This window comes from Camelus dromedarius, chromosome 25 (genome assembly GCF_036321535.1).
Source record: "Camelus dromedarius isolate mCamDro1 chromosome 25, mCamDro1.pat, whole genome shotgun sequence".
Lineage (NCBI taxonomy): Eukaryota > Metazoa > Chordata > Mammalia > Artiodactyla > Camelidae > Camelus > Camelus dromedarius.
Window position 1 is genome coordinate 669,138 of NC_087460.1, and position 20,954 is coordinate 690,091.

The 20,954-nt window shown below is 60.8% G+C and overlaps 1 protein-coding gene across 17 annotated transcripts in view; it reads right to left on the reverse strand.

The window, feature by feature from the left end:
• Positions 1-20,954, reverse strand: part of CACNA1C (calcium voltage-gated channel subunit alpha1 C) — a 435,322-nt gene that overhangs the window by 63,563 nt on the left and 350,805 nt on the right. For 9 of the 17 annotated variants that reach the window (XM_064478854.1, XM_064478846.1, XM_064478851.1 and 6 more), the window contains exons 14-21: positions 12,839-13,046; positions 11,836-11,956; positions 10,465-10,579; positions 9,731-9,851; positions 9,375-9,444; positions 4,872-5,004; positions 2,268-2,397; positions 1,205-1,264 (exon numbers count right to left, since the gene is read on the reverse strand). In XM_064478854.1, coding sequence (XP_064334924.1) covers positions 1,205-1,264; positions 2,268-2,397; positions 4,872-5,004; positions 9,375-9,444; positions 9,731-9,851; positions 10,465-10,579; positions 11,836-11,956; positions 12,839-13,046 — 958 coding nt within the window. Of the gene's footprint in view, positions 1-1,016; positions 1,077-1,204; positions 1,265-2,267; positions 2,398-4,871; positions 5,005-9,374; positions 9,445-9,730; positions 9,852-10,464; positions 10,580-11,835; positions 11,957-12,838; positions 13,047-20,954 lie in introns of all 17 variants that reach the window. The other 8 variants (XM_064478856.1, XM_064478850.1, XM_064478853.1 and 5 more) reach the window with 2 other exon arrangements.

The window sequence follows — 20,954 nt, forward strand, 5'->3', positions numbered from 1 at the left end:
AAGGAAAAAATGGACACACAGACGTGTCCACTCAGGTTGTATCTGGCCATGACAGGCTGTCCTCGCCTGCAGGGCTGGGCATGGCTCAGGCCCCCGAGAGGAAGGTCTGGCTGTGCACCAGCAGGGGGACGGGACGCGGACATGGGCGGGGTGGGGGGCACCTGCAGCAGAGCCTGCGGCCCCCCCCAGGCTCTGAAAGGGGACAGTGGTCCCACACTCTCCCAACCTGAGGGTGGACTGGGGAACTTAGAAATCATAACAGAGTAAATCAAGGTGAGATATTGTATCTTCACAGAAATAGCAGAAATAACACAGCCAGGCTGAGGAAAGGCCCCCTCATCCCCAAGCTGCTCAAAGGGGGTCTGCTGTGCTGGGGTGACGGGGCCAGAGCAGGTCTGCAGCCGGGCTGCCCACACCCTAAGTGGGTGGCAGGCGGGTGGGCCTGGGGGCTTGAGGGCCTGCCTCCCCGTCTGCGCCAGGCCAGCGCGTGGCAGCTTAGCCTTCGGCAGGTAACCCAGGGCTCAGAGGCTCAGTGGTCCTTCCAAAGCCCTCGGCTGGGAGGCTGGCGTTAGGCCCATGGTCACTGTCACACCCGCCCAGTCCGGCCCGCGCGCCCAGAAGGTGTGGATGACGGGCATCCCCTGGGGACGGGCGGGTGGTCCTTTCGTGCCCCTGAGCTTCCCCACTTCTGGGGCTTGTGTGGCACTTCCTCTGGCAGGAGGAGGGCAGGGGGCCTAGCGGGGTCAGTCAGTTCCCAGAAGAGGTGGGGGAGGTGGGGGGCGCTTGGTGCCTGGTGCCAGGCGGGCATCAGGGTCCACACCGCCCCGGCCGAGAGCAGGATCTGGGACGGGGTGGGATGCGGCGGGGGGAGGAGCTTCTGGCTTCTGAGCCCGAGCAAAGCGCAGGACAGAGCGTGAGGGGCACCAATTCTTCCCATTCCAGGTCTGAGAGTAAAAACGCAAGTGAAAGAAACCAGAGAAGCGAGAGGAGGCAGAGTGCTTCGCTAAGTGCGTTACCTTGAGGATAATTTCTAACGTAAAGATACTAGTGAAGACATAGTCTGCATTGCCTAGGATCTGAAAGAAAAGCAGAACCGGGTTAGAGCACGGTGACCAGACGCAGCAGAGGCGTGTGTGTTAGCGACAGAGGGACCAGCCACAGGAGAGAGAGGGGCCAGCAGCACAGGAGGGCCGGCAGGCTTTACCTTCAGAGCAATTTCAATGGTGAAAATGGTAGTGAAAACAATGTCAAAATAAAACAGAATCTGTAAAACAAAGAGAGACGGGTGGGGCTGGGCGGGGCTGGGGGGAGCAGGACGGTGGGAGGGAGGGCAGGTGGGCACTTCCCCCGTGGAGCCAGGTCGGGGTGGGAATGGGGTCAGGGCCAGAGGCGGCTACAAAGGCTGCATGCTGAGGCCCCCAGACCTGTCAGGAGAGCTCTCGGGCCGACTTGGCGGGCCCTGGGTCTGGTCGGCAGCCTTGCTCCTTAACTCAGTTTACTTACAGACCCAGATCAGATCCCTGGGTGCTTGTCAACACGACAGGGTGGGGCTTGCTTTTTTTCTTTTCTTGTGTGTGTGTGAAGATGCAAAGTGCTTAACTCACACTGGGGTGACTCAGCCAGCCGCTGGCGTGGGTGGGACCTACACTGGTGGTGGGCCTTCAGGCAGGGAGGGGGCGCCCCGGGCTGGGCCGGGCTCCAGGGTTCCTGCTCTGCTCTGTCTCAGGTGGTGGATCAGCGTAGGCCAGCTCCTTTCTCAGCAGGAAAGCCCTGGCCGGGCAGTTTGCAGGACCATCCGCTGGCTGGGCAGGGGTCTGGGGGCTCCTCACCTCACACCCCCCTTGTCGGGAATGACACAATTTCGAGATTTTGCGATACAGAACTTATTTTGGCCTTTGACATAGGTCACCAGAGCCAGGGCTGGGTCTCCAAACTGAGTTTTTACTTTGCGGAGGGTCACTGAGCTCTCCCGTGTGAAGTCGGTCTCATCCGCCCGTGCTCTCCCAGTGACGGGGCGAGGCGTAAACCTCTGAGTTCTGGGGACACAGAGCCCCGGGCGGACAGCCCCGGGCGGTGGAGGTCCTGACCTCCCGGCCTCGGGCCCTGGGTCCACTCTCACACTTGCTAATGGTCCTGAGAAGGGTTTCTGTCAAAGCCCTCGTCTCTTAGACGTCTGGCATGGTCTCTGGACTGAGTGGGGAGGCCTGCCATCCCCAGAGCTGTGGGGTCAGGTTTGGGGCCGAGGGGGTGCAGGCTGGGGAGCGTACGTGGTTCCTGAAGGAGGTGTGCTGGACCGGGTCCTCGGCGGCCAGGGAGACGCTGCTGAGCAGGATGAAGAAGAGGATCAGGTTGGTGAAGATGGAGTCGTTGACGATGCGGTGGCACTGAAGGCGGAACCTGCGGGCGAGGGGCTGGTCACCGGCGGAGGGGCGGGGGGCTCTGGCTGCGAGCCCCTCCTTCTCCATGGGGCAGCCCTGCGGCAGGGCCACCAACGCACAACCGCAGACACAGCTGCCCGCTGAGTGCCCACCTGCCCGGCTTCGTGGTCCTACGGCCCCACAGGCAGTGCGCGGCCGGCACCCTGGGAGTCTCTGCACCTTCAGATACGGCTGTGACCTCCTCGGCTGGCTTTCGCTTCGGGACCTCCCTGCCCCATCACGGAAAGTGATCACTTTGTACGATCTACCTCGTATTCTAAGTACAGGGAATGACAGGGCCACCCAGAGACGTGGAGGCCGCCGGGCTAGTTAGACCCAGACTCCAAGGAGGTTTGCCTGTAGCAGAAATTCAACCCCACACCTCAGCACAGTTACAAAGAGCGACACAGCTGACCCCTGGGCACTCACAGGTAGACCCTGGAATGCCAGGGGCATCTCACATACGGTCTCTTCTTGATAGTAGAAAGGGAGGCGGGTGTGGTTACCATCTTCCTTTACAGACAAAACCGCTGGAACCAGGAAGGAGAGACTGGCCCAGACACACAGGCTGCAGAGTGTGTGTGTGTGTGTCTGTGCGTGTCTGTGTGTGTTGGCAGAGGCGGGGTCGGGGCTTGAGCCCAGGCCTTCAGACCCCTGCCCCCGGCGTGTGGGTGACTAAATGCTCTGAGGGACCTTACTGATGCAGAAGCACCAAATCCTGGAAAGGAATTTTCTCTTTAAGACAATCCTGGTTCCATCAGAGTTGGGGAAGGTCTACACTGATTCCCCTTCAAAGAAACAAACAAAGCAGCTAACAAGCCAATCCACCGAGCTGGCGCCCGCGTGACAGGCAGCTGGACATCAGAGGTGCCTGAGGACAGAGGCCAGGGGCAGCACTGCCGCCAGGAAACGGCACTTCGAATCAGAGGTGCCCAGGACTGCCGGGCTGAGCTGGATCCCTCAAGGAGCGTCGGGAAGAAAGCTCCCCATCACGGGAACTCGCCCATTATGATGACGTGCTGAGGTCACAACCAAAATCACTGAACACCCAAGAAGATAAGCCACTGAGATGGGAAAGCAGAAGACACTACAAACAAGTGACAGAGACCCCCCCCCAAGACGGCAGACACTGGAAGTATCAAACCACAGGACAGCTGTGCTTGAGACAGTTAATGGAACGAAGGACTTGCTCACGAAGGTGACGGACAGCCAGAAACTCAGACGTGGCAGACAGAGCTGGGAAAACCAAGCAACAGATGGAACTGTCTGAAATGAAAACATGTAAGTTGATCTAAAAACTGGTTCACACAGCAACATAGATGGAGCTGAAGAGAGAACTGAGAAACCGGAAGACAGACCTGGAGAAATGCCCAGACTTCCGACAGAGGGACTAGGAGGTGGAAGGCTCGGAGACGCGAGTGTGTGAGGTGGGGGCACAGAACAGGGTCCAACCCACGTCTGCTTGGCGGGCAGGGCGCCAGGCGGCGGGGAAGACGACCAGGCAGCACGTACAGGCACGGCAGCTGCAGCGTTCTGAGAACTCGTGGTTGTTAATCTAACCTGTAATGTTGCTCAAACGTGACAAAAGTATAAATCCACAGGCTCAGGAAGCCTGCCATACTCTAAGCAGAATAATGGAAAGAAGTCTACGTCCAGACTCGCGGCAGTAAACGTGCCCGGCACCGGGGCCCGCGGGCGATTGTGAAAGCTCCTGGAGACAAGGGGCAGGTGCCTCTTAAGGAGTGACAGCAGGAACCGCGACGTCACCGTGGGGTAAGACCCCCAGCGCGCTGAGGGCCAAGCCTGTCGGCCCGAAAGCACGCGCACAGCAAGCCTGTCTTTCAAGAACAGGAAATGGAAACAGTGACAGATCGACAGAGGCTGAGTGAATTTACCACAAAGGAACTTCTTTCTGTTTTGTTTTGTTTTTTGTCCGGGGAGGTAATTAGATTCTAGAAATTTATGTGTGTGTTTGTTTAGTGGAGGTGCTGGGGGTGGAACCCAGGACAGAAGGATGGACTGAGACACATGAAAAATGGTGAACCAACAGAAAGGCAAGTGGCATGCAAATCCAAACACACCTGCCTGCATAATGATGCCGATCACGCTAACCCTGGGTCAGAAGCAAAGGCCAGGGCTAAAGTGTTCGCCCACCGCAACACGCAGGGCGGGAGGCTGGGAGGAGCTAAATTCACCTGGCTATTTTAACTCCTTCCATTTTGCAGGAGAAGGATGACGATTTTGTTTAACCTCAGGTTTTGTTACATCAAATGTAACCACCAACAGGCCAGGGACAGAGTCCACACATTTCAAACGATGGAGAAGAAAGACAAACACAGGTCCTCTGATTCGGAACCCAGGCCTTTCCCCTAAATCAGCATCTGTTTACACAAGGGGGGGGGCCCACCCACCCACGGGCTGGAGGGCGCCGGGCTTGCCCCGCCGGCTACTCACCTGTTGTTGGCGCTGAAGATGAAGAAAGCGCTGGCTTCTGGCATGGGCACGGCCTTCTCCTTCAGGTGCAGCTCAGAGAGAGGGCGCGGGCGCGGGCCCACCGGCATCTCCGGCTCCTCCTCGTCCTCCTCTCCTGCAAGAAGAAAGCCCCGTTCTCGACACTTACTTTTACCACCGTGCTGCCTACTTGCAGACACCTTCCGACGGACAGGAATCAGATAGCTTCTGTGTCTTGGGGGATGAAGAGGGCCCAGCAGGACCCCAGCTCTCTCCCCGCGGGCCTGGCGGGGGCTCATGTCTGCTGGAGGCTGACTCCCCTGGCAGACACGAGGCAGGCTGTGAGCTAGGGGACACCTCATCCTGGTTTGCCCAGCCTGGCCTGGTTTTAAACTGAAATTCCCACACTCCAGGAAACCCCTCGGCCCCCCATGAACTGGGATGGCTGGTGACCCCAGCGTCAGGCACTAGACAAGGTGGCCACGTGAGACTGGGACATTGCCAGGTGTCCTCGTCCGTCTAGGCTGCAGGCAGGGGAAGGGGCATGGCTTGCTTGACCTGCTCCTGACAAGCAACCCCAGCCTTGAAGATTCCAGGAGCTTAAAATCGACGCTCTCCCTAGTCCTGAAAACACGAAAGAACACTGTGCTGCGGGGACAGTAATGCTGCTGTCACAGGCTCTTCGTCCGAAGGTCTAGGCGCTGACACCAGTCACAGAAGCACTTTGCTCCCTGGGCTGGTGGCCACACCGAACGTGGACCACAGGCAAACGGCTTGTGCCCCGAATATCCTGTTCTGCTAGAATGTTTAGAAGGCGATGGAAGTTAAGAGCATGGACTCGCCAGCCAACGCCTGGATCCCATCTCGGCTCTGTTTCTTTCTGGCCACGGGCATTTGATTTAGTCCCTCTGAGCCTCAGTCTCCCTGCCTGTAAGATGGGGTCACGGCACGTACGTTCCTCAGGATGGTGCCGTCTGTCTCCGACCACGCGAGGTGCTCCTAGCCTGTAGCTGGGCTTAGCTTCTCCCTCAGTCGGGTCTCTGCCTGTTAATCCCCCACAGACTTTCCACTTTGCCCAAGTACTCTCTGAACGCCCACTGACATGGGTGGATAGCGTCCCCCCCAAGTTCACGTGCACGTGGATCTGCAGAGCGTGACCTTATTTTGGAAACAGTGTCTTCGCAGATGTGACCTGTGATGCTGTCATCCTGGACTGGGGTGGGGGGCCCTAGTTTCAAGGCCTGTTGACCTTACAAGGAGACTCACACGGGGCAGAAGGGGAGGCAGAGACGGGTGGGGGGCAGTGACAGCCGGGGCCCCAAGGGCTGCATTGACGGCAGTGCGAGGGGTGACTCCCGAGCCGTTGGTGGGAGCCTGGTCCTGCCAACACCCTGATGTCTGGCTTCCAGGCTCCAGAACAGTGAGAGGACAGATTCCTGTTGTTCAGGCCCCGCCCCCACCGCAGGATGGTTAAGGCGGCCCTGGCTCCGCCCTCTCCCTGCCAGGACGGTCTCCCCAGAGCCGCGGGCACTCCCCAAGACAGCACCTTCCCCCGGCTCTCCTGAGTCCCTGCGCCTAGAAGCCGCCTTCCCGTGAACCCCGCCGGCCTTCCTCCTTCACCTGGCCTTTGGGACAAAGCAGCTCAGATGCCTGGCCTTACGTGTACCTGTTCCAGCTCTTCATGTGCTGAGAGCCCTGCAGACAGAAACCACGCTGGGCACACGGGAGCTGACCTCCTGGTGATGACTCCCCCTCCACAGCGACGCTCACTTCACAGGAAGGGGCCCCACAGGAGCTCAGGCGGAGACCGAGCTGGCTGGGAGGTGGCTCTGGGAAGCCCACCTTGTGGACTGGCCCTGCCTCTGGGCGCCCCTCTCCTGGCTACTACGAAAACCCGTCTGGCGCAGAGAGCAGCTCTTTATCCAGCAGGAGGTGTCTAGGGACCCGGGGCCTTTTGGAGGACTGGCAGACCACAGGCACGGATCCCCTCCCTCGAGGGGAGCTGACCGGCGAGGCAATTAATATTCAGCCGAAGAGTGGCACGCAGTGAGGGCTGCGTCCAGGCCAAGGGCTGAAGCTTGCTAACCAGCCCTGGCGAGGCCTCCTATTAAAGCAAAGCTGGTAGGACCAGAGTGGGCGAAATCACGGCGCTGACTCGCAGAATCGGGCTGGAGGGGCTCAGGTCCCCGCCTGGACCTTTGTCCTCCTTTCCAGTTTGCTGTAAATGACCTAACACTTTCTTACTCGTGAACATTTGAGGACAGGTCATTGAACGCTATTTCCATCATCTGTGTTTACAGAAGAACACACCGGCAGCTTCGTGCTGGTCTGAATGTCTCTGGATGAATCGTGCATGCGCTGGTCCCGCCGCGCGGCCAGGAGGGCTGGGCTGGCTTGGTTCTCAGGGAGAGGGGGTCAGCGTCCGTCCAGCACACAGCAGTCGGGTTTCCAGCACTGCGTGTAAGCGGAAACTACCTCTGAAGGACGAACCCAAACTTTTAAAGGGACAGAAGGTGGACAGCGAGTGATGCTTCGCAGGCACCAGGTGTGAGGACCGAGGTGCGGGTTCGGGGAGTCAGGCCGAGCTCCTTCCAGGGGGGCAGCTGACCGTGCGGATGCCCAGGTGCCAGCGGAGGCTCATGGGGCTCTTTGTCTTGTCAACGCCGTTCCTGGAGCTTTGAGAAGCGCAGTGAGCCGGGTCCTGCCACGTCCAGATGGCGGTTGCAGACTCAGCGGAGACCGTGGCGTGGCTCAGTGCCCACCCTCGGCCCTTGTGGCCCTGCCCCTCCCCACTGGGTGCCCGTTCTCACTGCTGGGGCTCTGCTCAGGCTGCTCTGACAGCTAGGGCCTATGAAGCCACAGCCTCGCCCTCAAGGAGAGTCCAGCTCTCCGTGTGGCCCAAGTCTAGAGGCCCTAAAAGGCCAACACCCAGAGCCAGGCCGGGGACGCACTTCCTGCACTGGGTGTCTTCTTTTTCAGGCCACCCCCGTCCCTCTCCCACGTCTCCGTCAGGCTGGCCCGGCCTCTGGATGCTCGCAGGCGGCCCCTCCGCGTCTCAGCGGGCCCCCCGCCCACACTGCCATCGCCCCGCCTGGCCAGCTGCATGACGGTCCTCTCCGTCCTGGTTCTAATCTGCCCGCCCCACGCAGCAGCCAGAGCATGTCTTTCACAAGGGAGGTCGGACGCGGGCTGAGAACCTCCGGTGGTCCCTCCACATTGCTCAGTCCCTCTCTTGCTGTCTTCCTGTTTAAACTTTAAAGACACACACGAGGAGAGAGACTTGACGAGAACTTCTATACCAGCCTCAACACCCACTGACAACTTGCCCATCTCGTTTCACGTTACCGTCTCTGCCTCCATTCTTCGTTGCTGGAACATTTTAGAGCGACTTCTAAACATCTTAGACTCCAGCTGTGAACGTGTCAGCGTTTATAAAGCAGAACTACGATAATAACAGTATCGTCCTAACACAGTTAGCAGAAACTTGAAATTGGTTGGATCCCAGTCCGTATTCAGCTTTCCCCCGCGACCTGAAAACGTCACTGTGAGGTCTGTTCATTCGGGATCGAGAAAGACCATCCCGCTGCCTTTGGTCGATGCTTCCGGTGTGTCCTGGAAACTGCAGTAGTTTCCGCCCAGAAGGGCTTTCTGCCTGGCACACGGACACCCTCCCGGTCTTCCCTCCGTCCGCCCCTCTGAGCCCCAGGAAGCCCTATCCCCTCCCCCGCAGAGGGAACTGGGCGGGCGAGAGGGTCAGGCTTGGGCGTGAGTGCGGAAGGTTCCAACTGCCCGACGAGGTTATGACCAGCGCAGCCCAGCCTGCACCGAGGGGGGTCGGCAAGACCAGCAGGGCCTTGACGGTGGGGGGTGACTTCGAGCTCGAAGCCGGTGACAACACCTGCAATTCTAGGGAAAGCGAAGGCAGACCAGGGCTCACACAGGGTGCGGGTTTCCTACTTGGGGAAGCAAGCCTGAGGGAGGCCGACAGGCTGCTGACGTGAAACCCTCTCCAGGAGGCCTGCCGGCCGAGTCACGGGTCAGATGGCGGACCGGACACTGAGTCGGGAAGAGCTCTTTGTACGTGAGAGGCCTCAGAGCATCCCACGGAGCAGGGCCCGAGGGGACGTCGGTGCTGACGGCCGTGCGTGTGCTCAGAGCACCTCCTGGTGAGGGCAGGACAGAGTCGGGGTTTACCACGACCGCAAGTGAGCAGGATGCCGCAGAGTACGTTCCATGAGTAAGTTCTGCAACCGAATGGTGCTTTTCCAGCACAGGCTGTGGTAACACCTTCACGTCTAAGCGACCCAGATCCCGAAGCCTCAAAGGCGCTGCTCAGACACGGTTTACTCAGTCTCCTGCTATTATTACGAGGAACCCAGGAGAGTTCTGCCCCTGATGGCAGCGGGCAGTGCGCACAGAGGCGGGGCGCCTGGAGACAGCGCGCGGCTTGAGAGCGGGTCCCCCCCACCCCCCGACCCTCTCCAGGCGGGGCAGTGGGGCTGCTACCTGTTGCTTCCGGGCGGGGGTAGGAAGCCTTGTCCTCACTTTCGTTGGGCTGGAGGTCATCCATGTTGATCTAGGTGGTCAAGGGAGAGAAGCAGAGCCCAGTTAGGCAGGGCCCACGGTTTTAGGGCCTCAGAGGGGCTGCGAGGCCCCTCAGCCCCTCCCGTCCCGGCCGGGCTGCCAACACAGAAGCACGCCTGCGTTGCTCTGCACTCGGCCCTCAGGAGCCCACAGGAGGCTGGCCGCCTCCTCCTCCCCACGCCCCCGGCTCTGCCGTCCGCCCTCCCCGCTGCACCCACCGAGCCCCCTCCCCCATCCCCACGGCGCGGCAGCGGCCCAGACCCTGGAGGCGCCCTCACCTTGGTGGCCGGCGGGGACTCTCCGGCGGCTGTGATGGATTTCAGCTCAATTTTTTCCTCCTTGGTCTCCTCCACTGCTGGCTTCTCCACCATCTCTTGTTTCTTCTCTGGGCTGGCAGTCCTGGCCCGTCAGCAGGAGAGAACAGAAAGGGGTGTTGGCTGGAGGGCCGGGGACCCACCCTGGGGTCTGCTGGGGGCCGGCTGCCTGGGCCTGTGTCCACCTGCCTTGCAGGGCCCATGCAGCTCAGTCACAAACGCCACTGGGCCTCGCCTGGCTCTGGCCTCGCCAGAAGGTTCCTGGGGAACTCTGCTCAGTGCCCAGCAGGTGCGTGGCCCAGGACAGTGATGGAGACAGTGTGGGGCCCTGGCTTGTCTTCTCCACCCCGGGGACGAGGAACAGAGCAGTGAGAAGGACCCACTCTTTCCGCCGGAACTGTGTTTCTCCTCTGAGTGGCTGCTTCCCCCTCCATCCTTTACTCCCACCACAGGTCATGGCCTGTCTTCTCAGAACAGAGTCCCCAACTTCCCGGACAGGTGGGGAAACACAGCACCTTCCCAGAGACTGTGATTCACAATGGCCCCCCCTTAGAGCAACGCCTGGGGACGGGGAGAGGCCCCGCTTGCTCCAGGGAGCCCCCGTGCAGCCCCCTTCCAGGAGTGACGGCCTCTCCTCAGCACCCACTGGAGCGGCATTCCAGAACCAGGCCCAGGCCCGGGGAGACTTGGAGGGTTACCTGGCCAGCTTCTTTCTCTCCTTCTCTTCTTCCTCCTCCTTCTGGGCAGAGGTGAGGCTCTCAGCATCTGCCAGGTTGTCCACAGCAATGGCCAAGAACACATTCAGTAGGATATCTGTTTGTGTCCATTCTTAAAGAAAATGACCCTTGGCCTTGGGGTTTTCTGCGGGCACAGGGGGCAGGAGGGTGCAGACGTGCAGGGGTGGGGCTCCCCCCCGAGGGGCTTGGAGCCCCCCTTCCCCTCCCCCCCACTTCACTAGCATCCCCAGTGTTCCTTGGGCTTGAGCGCAGGCTGGAGCCGAAGAGGGAGGCAGGCAGCCAGGCCTCGCCATTTAATTGCTGGCTTTTGTTACTGCCTCCCGCAGACACGGCTGGCCGTGGCTGACACCATAAGCAGCACTGCCTCCCACGGACCCAGCTGAGGGCGGGGGGCTGCACCTGCTGAGGGGGTGGCTGCGGGCCCTGCGCACTCCTGCTGTGAGCCCCTCAGACAGAGACCCTCAGGGGCCCAGCCAGCCCCAACCAGTTTCCTCTCCGCCTGCCCCAGTCTTGAGGGACCCACTGTGGGTCAGAGAACCAAGCCAGAGACGGTCCAGCTGAGAGGTGAACGCTTGTCAGGCGCCCCCTCCTCCCAGGCCCCGGGTGGCACCATTTCCCACCGGGAGGCCAGAGTCTTGTCCCAGGAGGCTCCCGGACGCCTCCCCCTCGGCCCACAAGGGCCGGGCTTGGCGTGGGCTGCCCGGTTAAGCCTCACCTGACCCGTCAGGTCGGAGGCACTGCTATCTGCACCCTGCTTCCTGGACACCGAGGTGGACAGCCTTGGGCTGGCCTGAGGCCGCTCACTGGCACCCGTGTCCAGGCTTCTGGGATCTTACTTTAGACGGCCCTGCACGCAGCCTCAGGGGGTAGGGTGGGGAGAAGGGCGCCTGTGGCCTGGGACCAGAAACCTGCCCGTGGCCTGTCCAATCCTGCCTGTGACCAACGTCCAGCAGAGTGGCTTCAGAGTGCAGGGACACTGGCCAGAGAGCAGGGCGAGAAGTGAAGGTCACTTTAGGGGCCGAGACCCCATCCTCCCTCTACAGGGGCACTGGGCCAGGGCAGCGGGGGCCTGACGTCCAAGTCCCAGCGAGTGGCTGCCCAGCACAACACCAGGGGGCGCTGCTCGCTTGGCGTCGGCTGGGGATACACTTGTATCCGCAGCCCCAGGCCCAGGCGCCGGGCCCCCACCCAGAGCCGCCCGCATGGCTCAGGAGGTCTGGCCGGCTCGTGCTGCCAGCCTGCCTCTCCCTAAGGCCCCGCGGTCAGCCCTGCTGGGCGCCCTGGCATCGAAGGGCAGGTGAGGGGCGGGGCGGGGGCAGGAGCAAAGGATACAGTTCCCACAGATGAAGAGGATGATGAAGTAAATACAGACTAGCATCCCTGGAAAAGAGGGGCCGCCATAAGCCATGATGCCATCATGCATCACCGAGTTCCAGTCCTCCCCGGTCAGGATCTGAATGACACAGCCCCGCAAGGGACACACGTTAGACCAGCAGCAGACCCGGAGCTCCTGCCCTGCCTGCCTGCCTGCCTGCCTGCCCGCCCGCCCCGCGGCCTCACGGCGGCGCGGGCCTCCCTCTCCCCTCCTGCCCCCGGCTCTCCCTGCCGGGGCTCTGGGCCGTGGGCTCCAGGTCCGACCCTCTCCTTGGCCAGCGTGGGCGGCCCCGGCGTAATTATCTGAGTGGCTAAAAGGGCTCCTGGGCAACATACTCCCACCGCCCAGATACACGCGTGACGGCCGCTGTTGGCCGACCCTCGGGCTAAGGCATCAGGGCGAGTGTGCTCCCCGAGGGGACGCCAGCCCGCAGAGCTCCCTGAGCCCGGGGAGTCTGGGCACCACCTTTAAGGTTTTGGCAACATCCACATATTATTCCTTTTACTCTGTAAATCAATCTGCTTTTAAAGTTGAGTGCTACTTTAGCTTGGCCTGAAGCCAAAATGCCTACAAAGTCGCAAGTCTGTGGCGGTTGTGTTTCCTAGGGGCCAGCGTGATGGGGAGGGGAGACCCCTGCCACCCTCCCCTCCCCAGCAAGAGCGGGCCGCTGTCTTCTGCTTGTGTTTTGAGCTTTCATGTAAAATGTATTTGAATACAGGGTTCCACAGCCAAGAAAGTGTTCTTAAACCGCTTAATTGGGTCTTTTTCCTGGTGGCCCACCTGACAGCGGAATTCCGCGGGGGTTAGGGGAAGGCGAGCCACAGACCCTCCTGGGCTTGGAGCCTCACGGCTGCCCTGGCCTGGCTCTGGCTGCCCGGGGGAGCGGCAGTCCCCGCTCCCCGCCCCTCCCCTGCCGCCTGCCCTCGCTCCAGCCACAGCCCCGGCAGAGGGGCGCCGTACCTGAAACACGGTGAGCAGGGACTGCGGAAAGTTGTCGAACGTGCTCCTGCGGGTCTGCATCTCGTCGAAGTTGAACTTCCCTCCGAAGAGCTGCATCCCCAGGAGGGAGAAGATGATGATGAAGAGGAAGAGCAGCAGCAGCAGGGAGGCGATGGAGCGCACGGAGTTGAGCAGGGAGGCCACCAGGTTGCTCAGGGAGTTCCAGTACCTGGGGGCCAGCGGGCGGTCAGCGTGCGCGCCTCCCCCTCCCGGACGCAGCCGCCGCCCCCGCCTGCTGCCCCCGGCCCCGGGGGCGGTGCGCTGGTGCGAGCTGGGCTGGCAAGCTCCCAACGCGAGTGTGAGTTAACCTGGGGTCCCAGGACCGGGAATGAGGAGAGAGGAGCCCGGGGTCAGGAGCCTGAGTTCCGACCCCGCCTGCACCTGCCTGTGGGCGAGTCGCTAAACCTCCCTTCCTTCTGAACACCCCCCATCTGAAAAAAGAGACAGCAGTGACACAGGCTTTGTGACGTTACTGGGAGGATTCCATGGGATGACAGTCTTTAAAGAGCCCCCCAGCAACGAAATGAAAAAACAGTGGTACCGCGTCAGCCTGAAGAAAGGAAGCTGTCAACACAGTGAAAAGACAGCCTACGAAGTGCGGGGAAGTGTGCAAACCCCGCAGCTGCGAAGGGCTGATGTCCTGTAAGCCAACAGCAAAACACACACAGAAGACGGCCCAAATAAGCCGTTAAAACAGGCTGAAGACCTAAACAGACTCTTCTCCAAACAAAACACACAAATGGCAACAGGTACGTGAAAAGCGCTCAACATCCTCGCTCACCAGGGGGCCGCAAATCAAAACCACAGCGAGACTTCCCCTCACACCTGTCAGAACGGCCATCACAGAAAAGGCAAAGGGCAGCAGGTGTGGGCAAGGACGTGGGGAGGAGCGAGTCCGCGCACGGCTGCTGGGGACGCAAACTGGGGCAGCCACCGTGGAAACCAGGATGGAGGTTCCCCGAAAACTGCAAATCGAGCCGCCACGAGACCCAGCAATTCCACTTCGGAGAAGACGCCCAGAGGACGTGCCCACTGTGGCTTTATTCATAATCGCCGAGACGTGGGAGCAACCTGACCGTCCGTGGACGGATAAGTGGATAAAGAAAACGTGGTGCACATATCTACGATGGGATGGCATTTAGCCATAGTCACGAACTTTAACACACTGAGAAAAACGTAATCCACTGACACTGAAAAAGAGGAGAGAGGGGTGTGCTTTATGGAGGGTGTCAGATGGGCAACAGGAATGAGCGAACCAGGGAGCGAATGAATGAGCACTGGACCTAGGCAAGCGCCACTTTGCAGCAGTAAGTAATTCAGGTCCAGACCACCCCGGGTGAAAGGTGCTGGGGAGCAGGGTGCCCACAGAACCCCGATACCTTTGCACGGACTCCTCAGTAATCACAGAGGGAAGGGAGCCCTAACAGTGGGGGACTCTGGCAGACGCCCCTTGGCCACGTTCCTACACTTGGAGTCACTAGTAACAGGACACACGACGCCGCGAACTTCCTGGTGTCATACGGCGGGGGCACCTGACCTCTCTGTGTCTGTCTCCTCAGCCCCGCAGGACGAGGCCCTGGGAAGTGGAGTCACCCCCTCCAACGGCCCCGTCCAAGGTCCCGCAGACCCTGGGGGCTGGCCCCCCCGATGACTCTCAGTCACGTGGCTCCAGCCGGCCTCCTCACTGTCCCCCTGTGTCCCCACTGCTGGCCGGGCCAGCTCTGCTGTCTGCTGGGCTCCCCTCTTCGTCCCCTCAGGCCTCACTCAAGGTCCCCTCGCCACAGTGTCCTGGCCGCCACGCTGTCCCCAGCCTGCTTTTTATGTGCTCATCACGCCGGGACGGGGGTTCAGGGAGCACTGCTGGTCTGCTCTGATCACCCCTCCTGAAGGAGGTGACTGGGAGTGTCTCGTTGGATGAAGGAACGAAAGTTACTTAAGTGTGACGCTCTGGTGCTTACTGGGGCAAGGAGGCAAGGGGAGGGGGACGGGGTGACACAGACTCCTGTGTGTGTGCGGAGCAGGCTGGGGGCGCGCACACTGGCCTGAGTCCAACCCGCCCGCCCAAAGGTGAGGAATGGGTCTTGTTCGCCCCTCACCCGCCGACATCATTTCTAACCCTGTGGCTTCCCTGGGTCTGGGGGGCAGGGTCTGAGGTTCCCGACTCTCCATCGCCAGACTACGTGCAAACCGTTACGTCCCAGGATTACACACTGGTGGCTCCCGCAGTGTGTGCGGACGGGGCTGGGGGTGGGCCAACTGGGTGAGGGGTCAAAGGTTCAAGCCCATAGTTATGAAATGCGAAGCCCAGCACGGCGACCACGGCCGACACGACTGCAACGCGCACGGGAGCTGTTAGGGGAACCGATCTTACAAAGCTCTCCTCACTGGAAAAGCACCGTAACTGCGTGATGTGACGGATGCTAACTGCTGACTGCGGCGACCACTCCATAACAAACAGGAACATGGAATCAGCGTGCTGTTCCTCTGAAACTAACGTAATGTCACACGTCAGAGGCAGTTGGCCCTTGAACAACTTGGGGGTTAGGCGCCCACACCCCACCTCCGGTGTTTGAAAACCCGAGTGTAACTCGACAGTCGGCCCCTCTAATCTGAGGTTGTGTGTCTGCAAATCCAGCCAACCGCGGACCGTGTAGTCTCCAGTGTGGAAAAGTCTGCAGGGAAGTGGGGCCGCGCAGTTCAAACCCGAGTCGTTCAAGGACCACGTATGCCTCAGTTTTAAAAAAGGGAAAAGGGAAAAACATCTACGACGCGTCAGTTTACCCCACAGAAGGCAGGGCTGCCGTGCCTGTGAGACGCCCGGGCAGGGCCTCCAGAAGAGCCGTGTGCGCGTGCGTCCGCCCTGGGCTCAGAACCAGGAGAGAGGGCGGGCGCCAGCCAGCAGCCTGACCCCAGCCCGCCGGCCACGGATGCGCCTGGGCTGAGGAGGTGCTGCCCCCAGACCAGCTGTGCTTCGGACAAATGGAAGCCACAGTCGTGGCGCTGTGTGCGCTCAGCTCAGCCTCCTGCTGCTGCTCGTCCAGCAGGACGACGTGGAGGTCCCCACTGCTGGCCTGCCACCCGCGCTTCGTCCCTGCGGAGCTGGGCTAACAGAGCAGAGCTGGTGCCAGTGGCCTGGCGTCAGGAGGGACCCAGCTCGCTGGACGGTCCATCCCTCACGTGCACCTGGGTGTGGGGCTGTATATTCTCCCTGAAGGGCCGGGTGGGGATGGTGCTGGGATGCTGGGGCAAAGACACGGAGGGGCCCAGAGGAGGCGGCCCGGGTCCGGGGGCCTCATCGGCACTGGTCCGGGGGGGTTGGAGGTGCCAGGTGCAGCCTCCGGGCAGGGTGACGGGAGGGACCGTTTAAACAAAGCGGCCGGTGTTCCTGCGCACCCTCAGACTCTCCTCCCTGACGCCAGTCTGAGTCCTGACGGCTTGGCCTCGTGTCGGACGAAGCCCCGTGTCCCAGAACCTCTCTCCTTTTAGAAAGCTCAGCCGGGGGTGAGCTGCAGGGGTTAACGGCAGAGTCACCGTCAGCAGAGGCTTTTGTCCTAAATGACTCAAACTGAAACACACACTCACTCACCAAGAAAGCAAGTGCTTTGAAGAGAAGCGAGCACCAGCAGAACAAAGGAGTTAGTGTCTCCGACCTCGTAGAGAAACCGAGGAGCACCGAGCCCCCCTCCTCGCAGGGACGCCCGCGTGCGTCCCAGGACACAGACGAGTCCTCCAGCGTCGCGGGTCTCAGCCCCCAAGCACAGCCGGCTCTGAGACGGCCCTCCCCCGCCGGTCGTGCCGGGTCAAGGCCTCGGTCAGTTCTCCACGTCTCCGGCCCCCTCTCGCCCAAGTGTCCCCCACCCCGCGGCCCCTCCTCCTGTGGCCGGTGCTAGCGGCGGCTTTCCCTGCCCGGTTCTTTGTTCCCTAAACTCTCCGGCCTCACTATGGCCCCCTCTGCTCCGCCTCGGGGTCCAGGTACCACCGTTGCTCAGGGACCTTTATCTGCATCCTGCTCCCTGCTCTGTCCGCCTCGGGCTCTCCGCCTTCTACTGAGTGTGGAAAAGGCCCCGGCCTTGCGTGAACCAGAACTTTCATCTTGTGAACTTTTGCTTCAAAGAGCTCAGGGCCGCCCTCTGCGCTCTGGGTACAGAGCAGAGCCCTGAGCCTGCTATAAATATAAGATCTTCAAAGTACCGGCACCCACAGCTCTGGGGCGCTTTGCAAATGCTCCGTCCCACCGCCTCTCAGCTCCAGAGAGGTCATCACTAAATTTATACCTGTCCCAACGGTGCTGCCTGCGGAGCAGGAAGAAGCCTGCCCGGCCTGGGGGAGCTGATCTGTTACCGTGCTGGACTACCTCACAGCAGACGTCGTGCGGGGAGTCTGTGGCGGGGCCGAGGGCGGAAGTGGTGGGCGCCTCGGGTCAGGTGAGGTGACCTGGGGAAGCAGGCAGTTCACTCATGGGGGAGGCCAGCCTCTCTTGGGTGGGAGCCTGAGGACCAGTTCAGTAAAGTCAGGCCCCGGTCCTGTCGGATTCAGCAGAGCCTGGAGGGACGCCGGGAGGCCGCACTGGCCATTAGCTGGGCTGCGGACTCTGGAGTCAGGGTCTGGGGACCTGCCAGCTTAGTCCCAGCTCCATTCTAGGGCCGGGACCCACACTTCACGTTTCCTACTCTAGAGTCAAACCCCGCCAGATAACAAATCCAAGGGCCGGTCTTCCCAGTCTGCTCAGAGGCCTCAGTCACACGGGAAACAGAACCCGCACGGAACACGACCCAGTCGCGCTGGCAGGCGGCCTGGCCTTGGCCTGGGCACTTGGGAGGCATGTCCCTGAGCTTTGGGGTGACATGGCTGCTCAGAGCCCCCTAGTCGGCCGGTGGTTGTGTCGGGGAGCACGAGGTGGTCCCCACCTGTCTTCCTAATCCCCGAGAACAGGCAGCCTCCTGGCCCACAGCCGGCCTGCCGGCTCTGGGGTCTGAGCCACGGGGACCTTGTTAATAACATCCCCAAGTGAGCTCGGAGCCTCCCTGGGGCCCTGAGAGGGTGGGGGTGGCAGGCGGGGGTGGCTCTGAGGCTCGCCCCAGACTCTAGCAGGGAGACAGACGTCCAGAGTCTGCAGGGCTTGCAAAAGGCCGGGGCCTCGGGGTGTGGGGCCCAGGTGCTCACGCTCACCAGGGGTCGGTCTGTGCAGAGTGGGGGGCCCCCACCTCAGGGCCTGGGGAGGGAGCCGCGGCGGAGGAGTGCTGGAGAAAGAGAAGGACGGAAGGTTTAAGAGGGGACGCAGCAGGGCCGCAGGGACTCGGCGCGCTCGCAAGCCAGCCCTGTGAGAATGGGACTTCCGCTCCCCACGGAGTGCACGTCAGGGCGGCTGACCGAGGGCACACCAGGCACCGAGACCAGACAACACGAGGGCCCACGAGCCTCAGAGCACGAGGAGGGGCCCGTTCACCACGGCTGCAAGGCCCGGGGCCACCTACCCACAGAGGACAAAGCTGTGGCCGCACGCGCCCCTGCGTTCTCGTGAGGCTCCCGGCCTTCCTGCCCTGCGACCCCCGCCCACAGCCCTGTGAGCGCTCAGCCATCAACCCGCACCGTCTGGTGCGGGGCTCCCAGTCTTTTTTTAAAAAATGAGACCCACAGGACGGGTGATCTTCATATACACTGTGCTCCCCCCATATGCTCAGATTTTGATAAAATGCCAGAAACCGTAAGAAGGCTCATTGTCCTCATACACCGCAGACTTCTGCCCGCCGGCTCCTGCCTGTCACAGAGCACTGGGACCCGGCGTGAGGGCGTCATGACAACGACAATGCATTTCCTTGCATTTAGTTTTTTAAAAAGAAACCATTTGTCAATTCTGGTATTTTAGCTCTTGGCAATTACCCGCCAGGCAGCGTTCAGCGGGTCTGGGTGCGCGGAAGTGCCGTGAGGCCACAGCTGAGACCACTGATCTGGGCCGGTGGGCCTCGGCTCTTCCAGCCCAGGCCCGAGCGAGGGGAGGGCGGCCGGGCTGCAGGAGGCCCCGTGTCCAGTGTCCTCGGTCTCTGTCTGGCGTTGACGGGACCGCTCTTCAGGTGTCCCAGGCGTGCAGGAACTCATAAAACGAAAATTAGTTCTGAACCTTGCTGGGTTCCTATCAGCTCTTTATCCGCATGAGTTTTCTCAGGCAAGAGCCACCAGAAGTCCAGTCTTCACGTGGTGGGGGCTCCAGGACGGAGGAGAGAGAAAATGAAAGAATTGAAGTTTCTACTTTTATGTGAACGTTCGTGGTTTTAGACAAGACAGTGGGCCAAGGGCAGAGCAAAAATTAGGCCCGAGTTTCTCCAAGGGAGGCCATTGGGCCACCAGCTCGGACGGAGCTCCCCGGCGGTGTCCGGGGAAATCTCGAGGGTGTGGGTCCCCAACGCACGCTGCAAGGGGTTCATCGGGGTTCGAGAATCACAGTCGCTGGTCCAGGAAGCACGGCGAAACCAGCAGCAGCCGGACGTCGCACCGTTCTCTCCGAGAGGTTTTACGAGAAGGAGGGACAGACTCCTCTGACGGAAGGGCCAGGAGCAGACGGCCCGTCTCAGGGGACCACCGCGGCCGTTCCCAGCCTATTTTAGGCACTTTCTTGGTCACTGGAATGTACTGGAGACCAGGTTCGGAGGGGGCACGGATCCCCCCACCGCCAGTCTCTGTTCTTTTCCAAAAGCCCCCAGAGGGTTCGGACAGAGACTGGAAAACAGGAAGACGGCCTTTGCCAAAGTAACTTCCAATTAGATAATGAAATTATTCTGTTTATAGGCTTTGTAGAGCTCTGGAAAGACCACTAACCCTTCTCGCGGAGGGGCTGTGGGAAGCTCTCCGACAAAGACAGATTTAAAAACGGCTTCTTGGCAGTAGTTTCAGGGTAGAAATAGACAAATTGTTGATGAAAAACAGAATGAGTGTTAAACCTCTTCAAGATGTGATGACAGTGTCCAGGAGCAAGAATTCTTTTCTGTAAGAATTTAAGAAACAAAAACAAAGCCCCAAACACAGGGGCTTTTGAGGACGACTTAAGAGGCACTAGAAACTCTAAATTAAATTTTGCAGGACTCCAGGAGGAGAGAGTGGGGCTGCTGAATCCTCTGATGACGAGAATCAGTAAAAACCCCGCGTCCTGCCTTGAGGTCCAGCTGCCCGCCCTGCCGTCCCGGTCACGGTGAGGGGCAGGGAACCTCGCAAGCGCAGCGTTACCCCCGAGCAGTCTTGCGACCCCAGGCGAGCGACTTAACTCTCTAAGCCACAGTTCGCTCCTCTGCAAGTGGGAGTGGTGGTGGCATCACGCCGTCCTCACCTCTCCTGCAGGTCACCGCAGGGCCAACGGAGCGGGCGAGGCGGTGCTGGGGTCACGCCCTGGCGCGGAGCTCACGCTCCTCCTTCTCCGACTTTTATTGTGGGCGGAGGGTTTTCCGTGGGTCAAGATGCCCAGGACACCCAGGAAGAGCTCTTCTCTGGGGGAGGAGTTGTCACCCCAGAGTGTCAAACTGGGGGTTTAAATCCTGCGTGTCCTTTGAGTCTGCCTGCTGACATTAAGCCTTCCCCAGGGAAGCTCTCCGGTCCCCAGTTTCCCACCACAGGTGTCCCCCTGCCCATGTCGCCAGCTCATTTCATTCTCTCTTAGAGTTTCCTTTAATTGTCTCCCATGAAGGGACTCCGTCTCCCCCGCCAGACCGTCTGCTTCTCCGGGGTTCAGGCTGCTCCATGCAGCCTGTTTGCACGTGGCAAACGGCAGTGTGCACGCGGCAGACGAGCAAATACAGGCTGAGGGAGTGCGTGTCGACCGTGAGCGCCTCCCAGCCTCTTCCGGCTCCTGGTGATGACAGCAGTTACACTCAGTCACCGCAGACGCTCCGCGGCCGAGGGTCCCCCGGCCTGGAGCTGAACTGGACTCTCCAAACGCCTTTTCTCACCTGACCCTTGACCACACCCTGGGAACAGGCGTGTGTTGGGGCAGGGTGTGCTGGGGGAGCTGGGAGGAGGACAGGAACAGCCGGGGTCCCCTGCACCCCGAAGCCCCCAGTCAAGCTGACGGCACCCTGAGCAGGACGGTGAA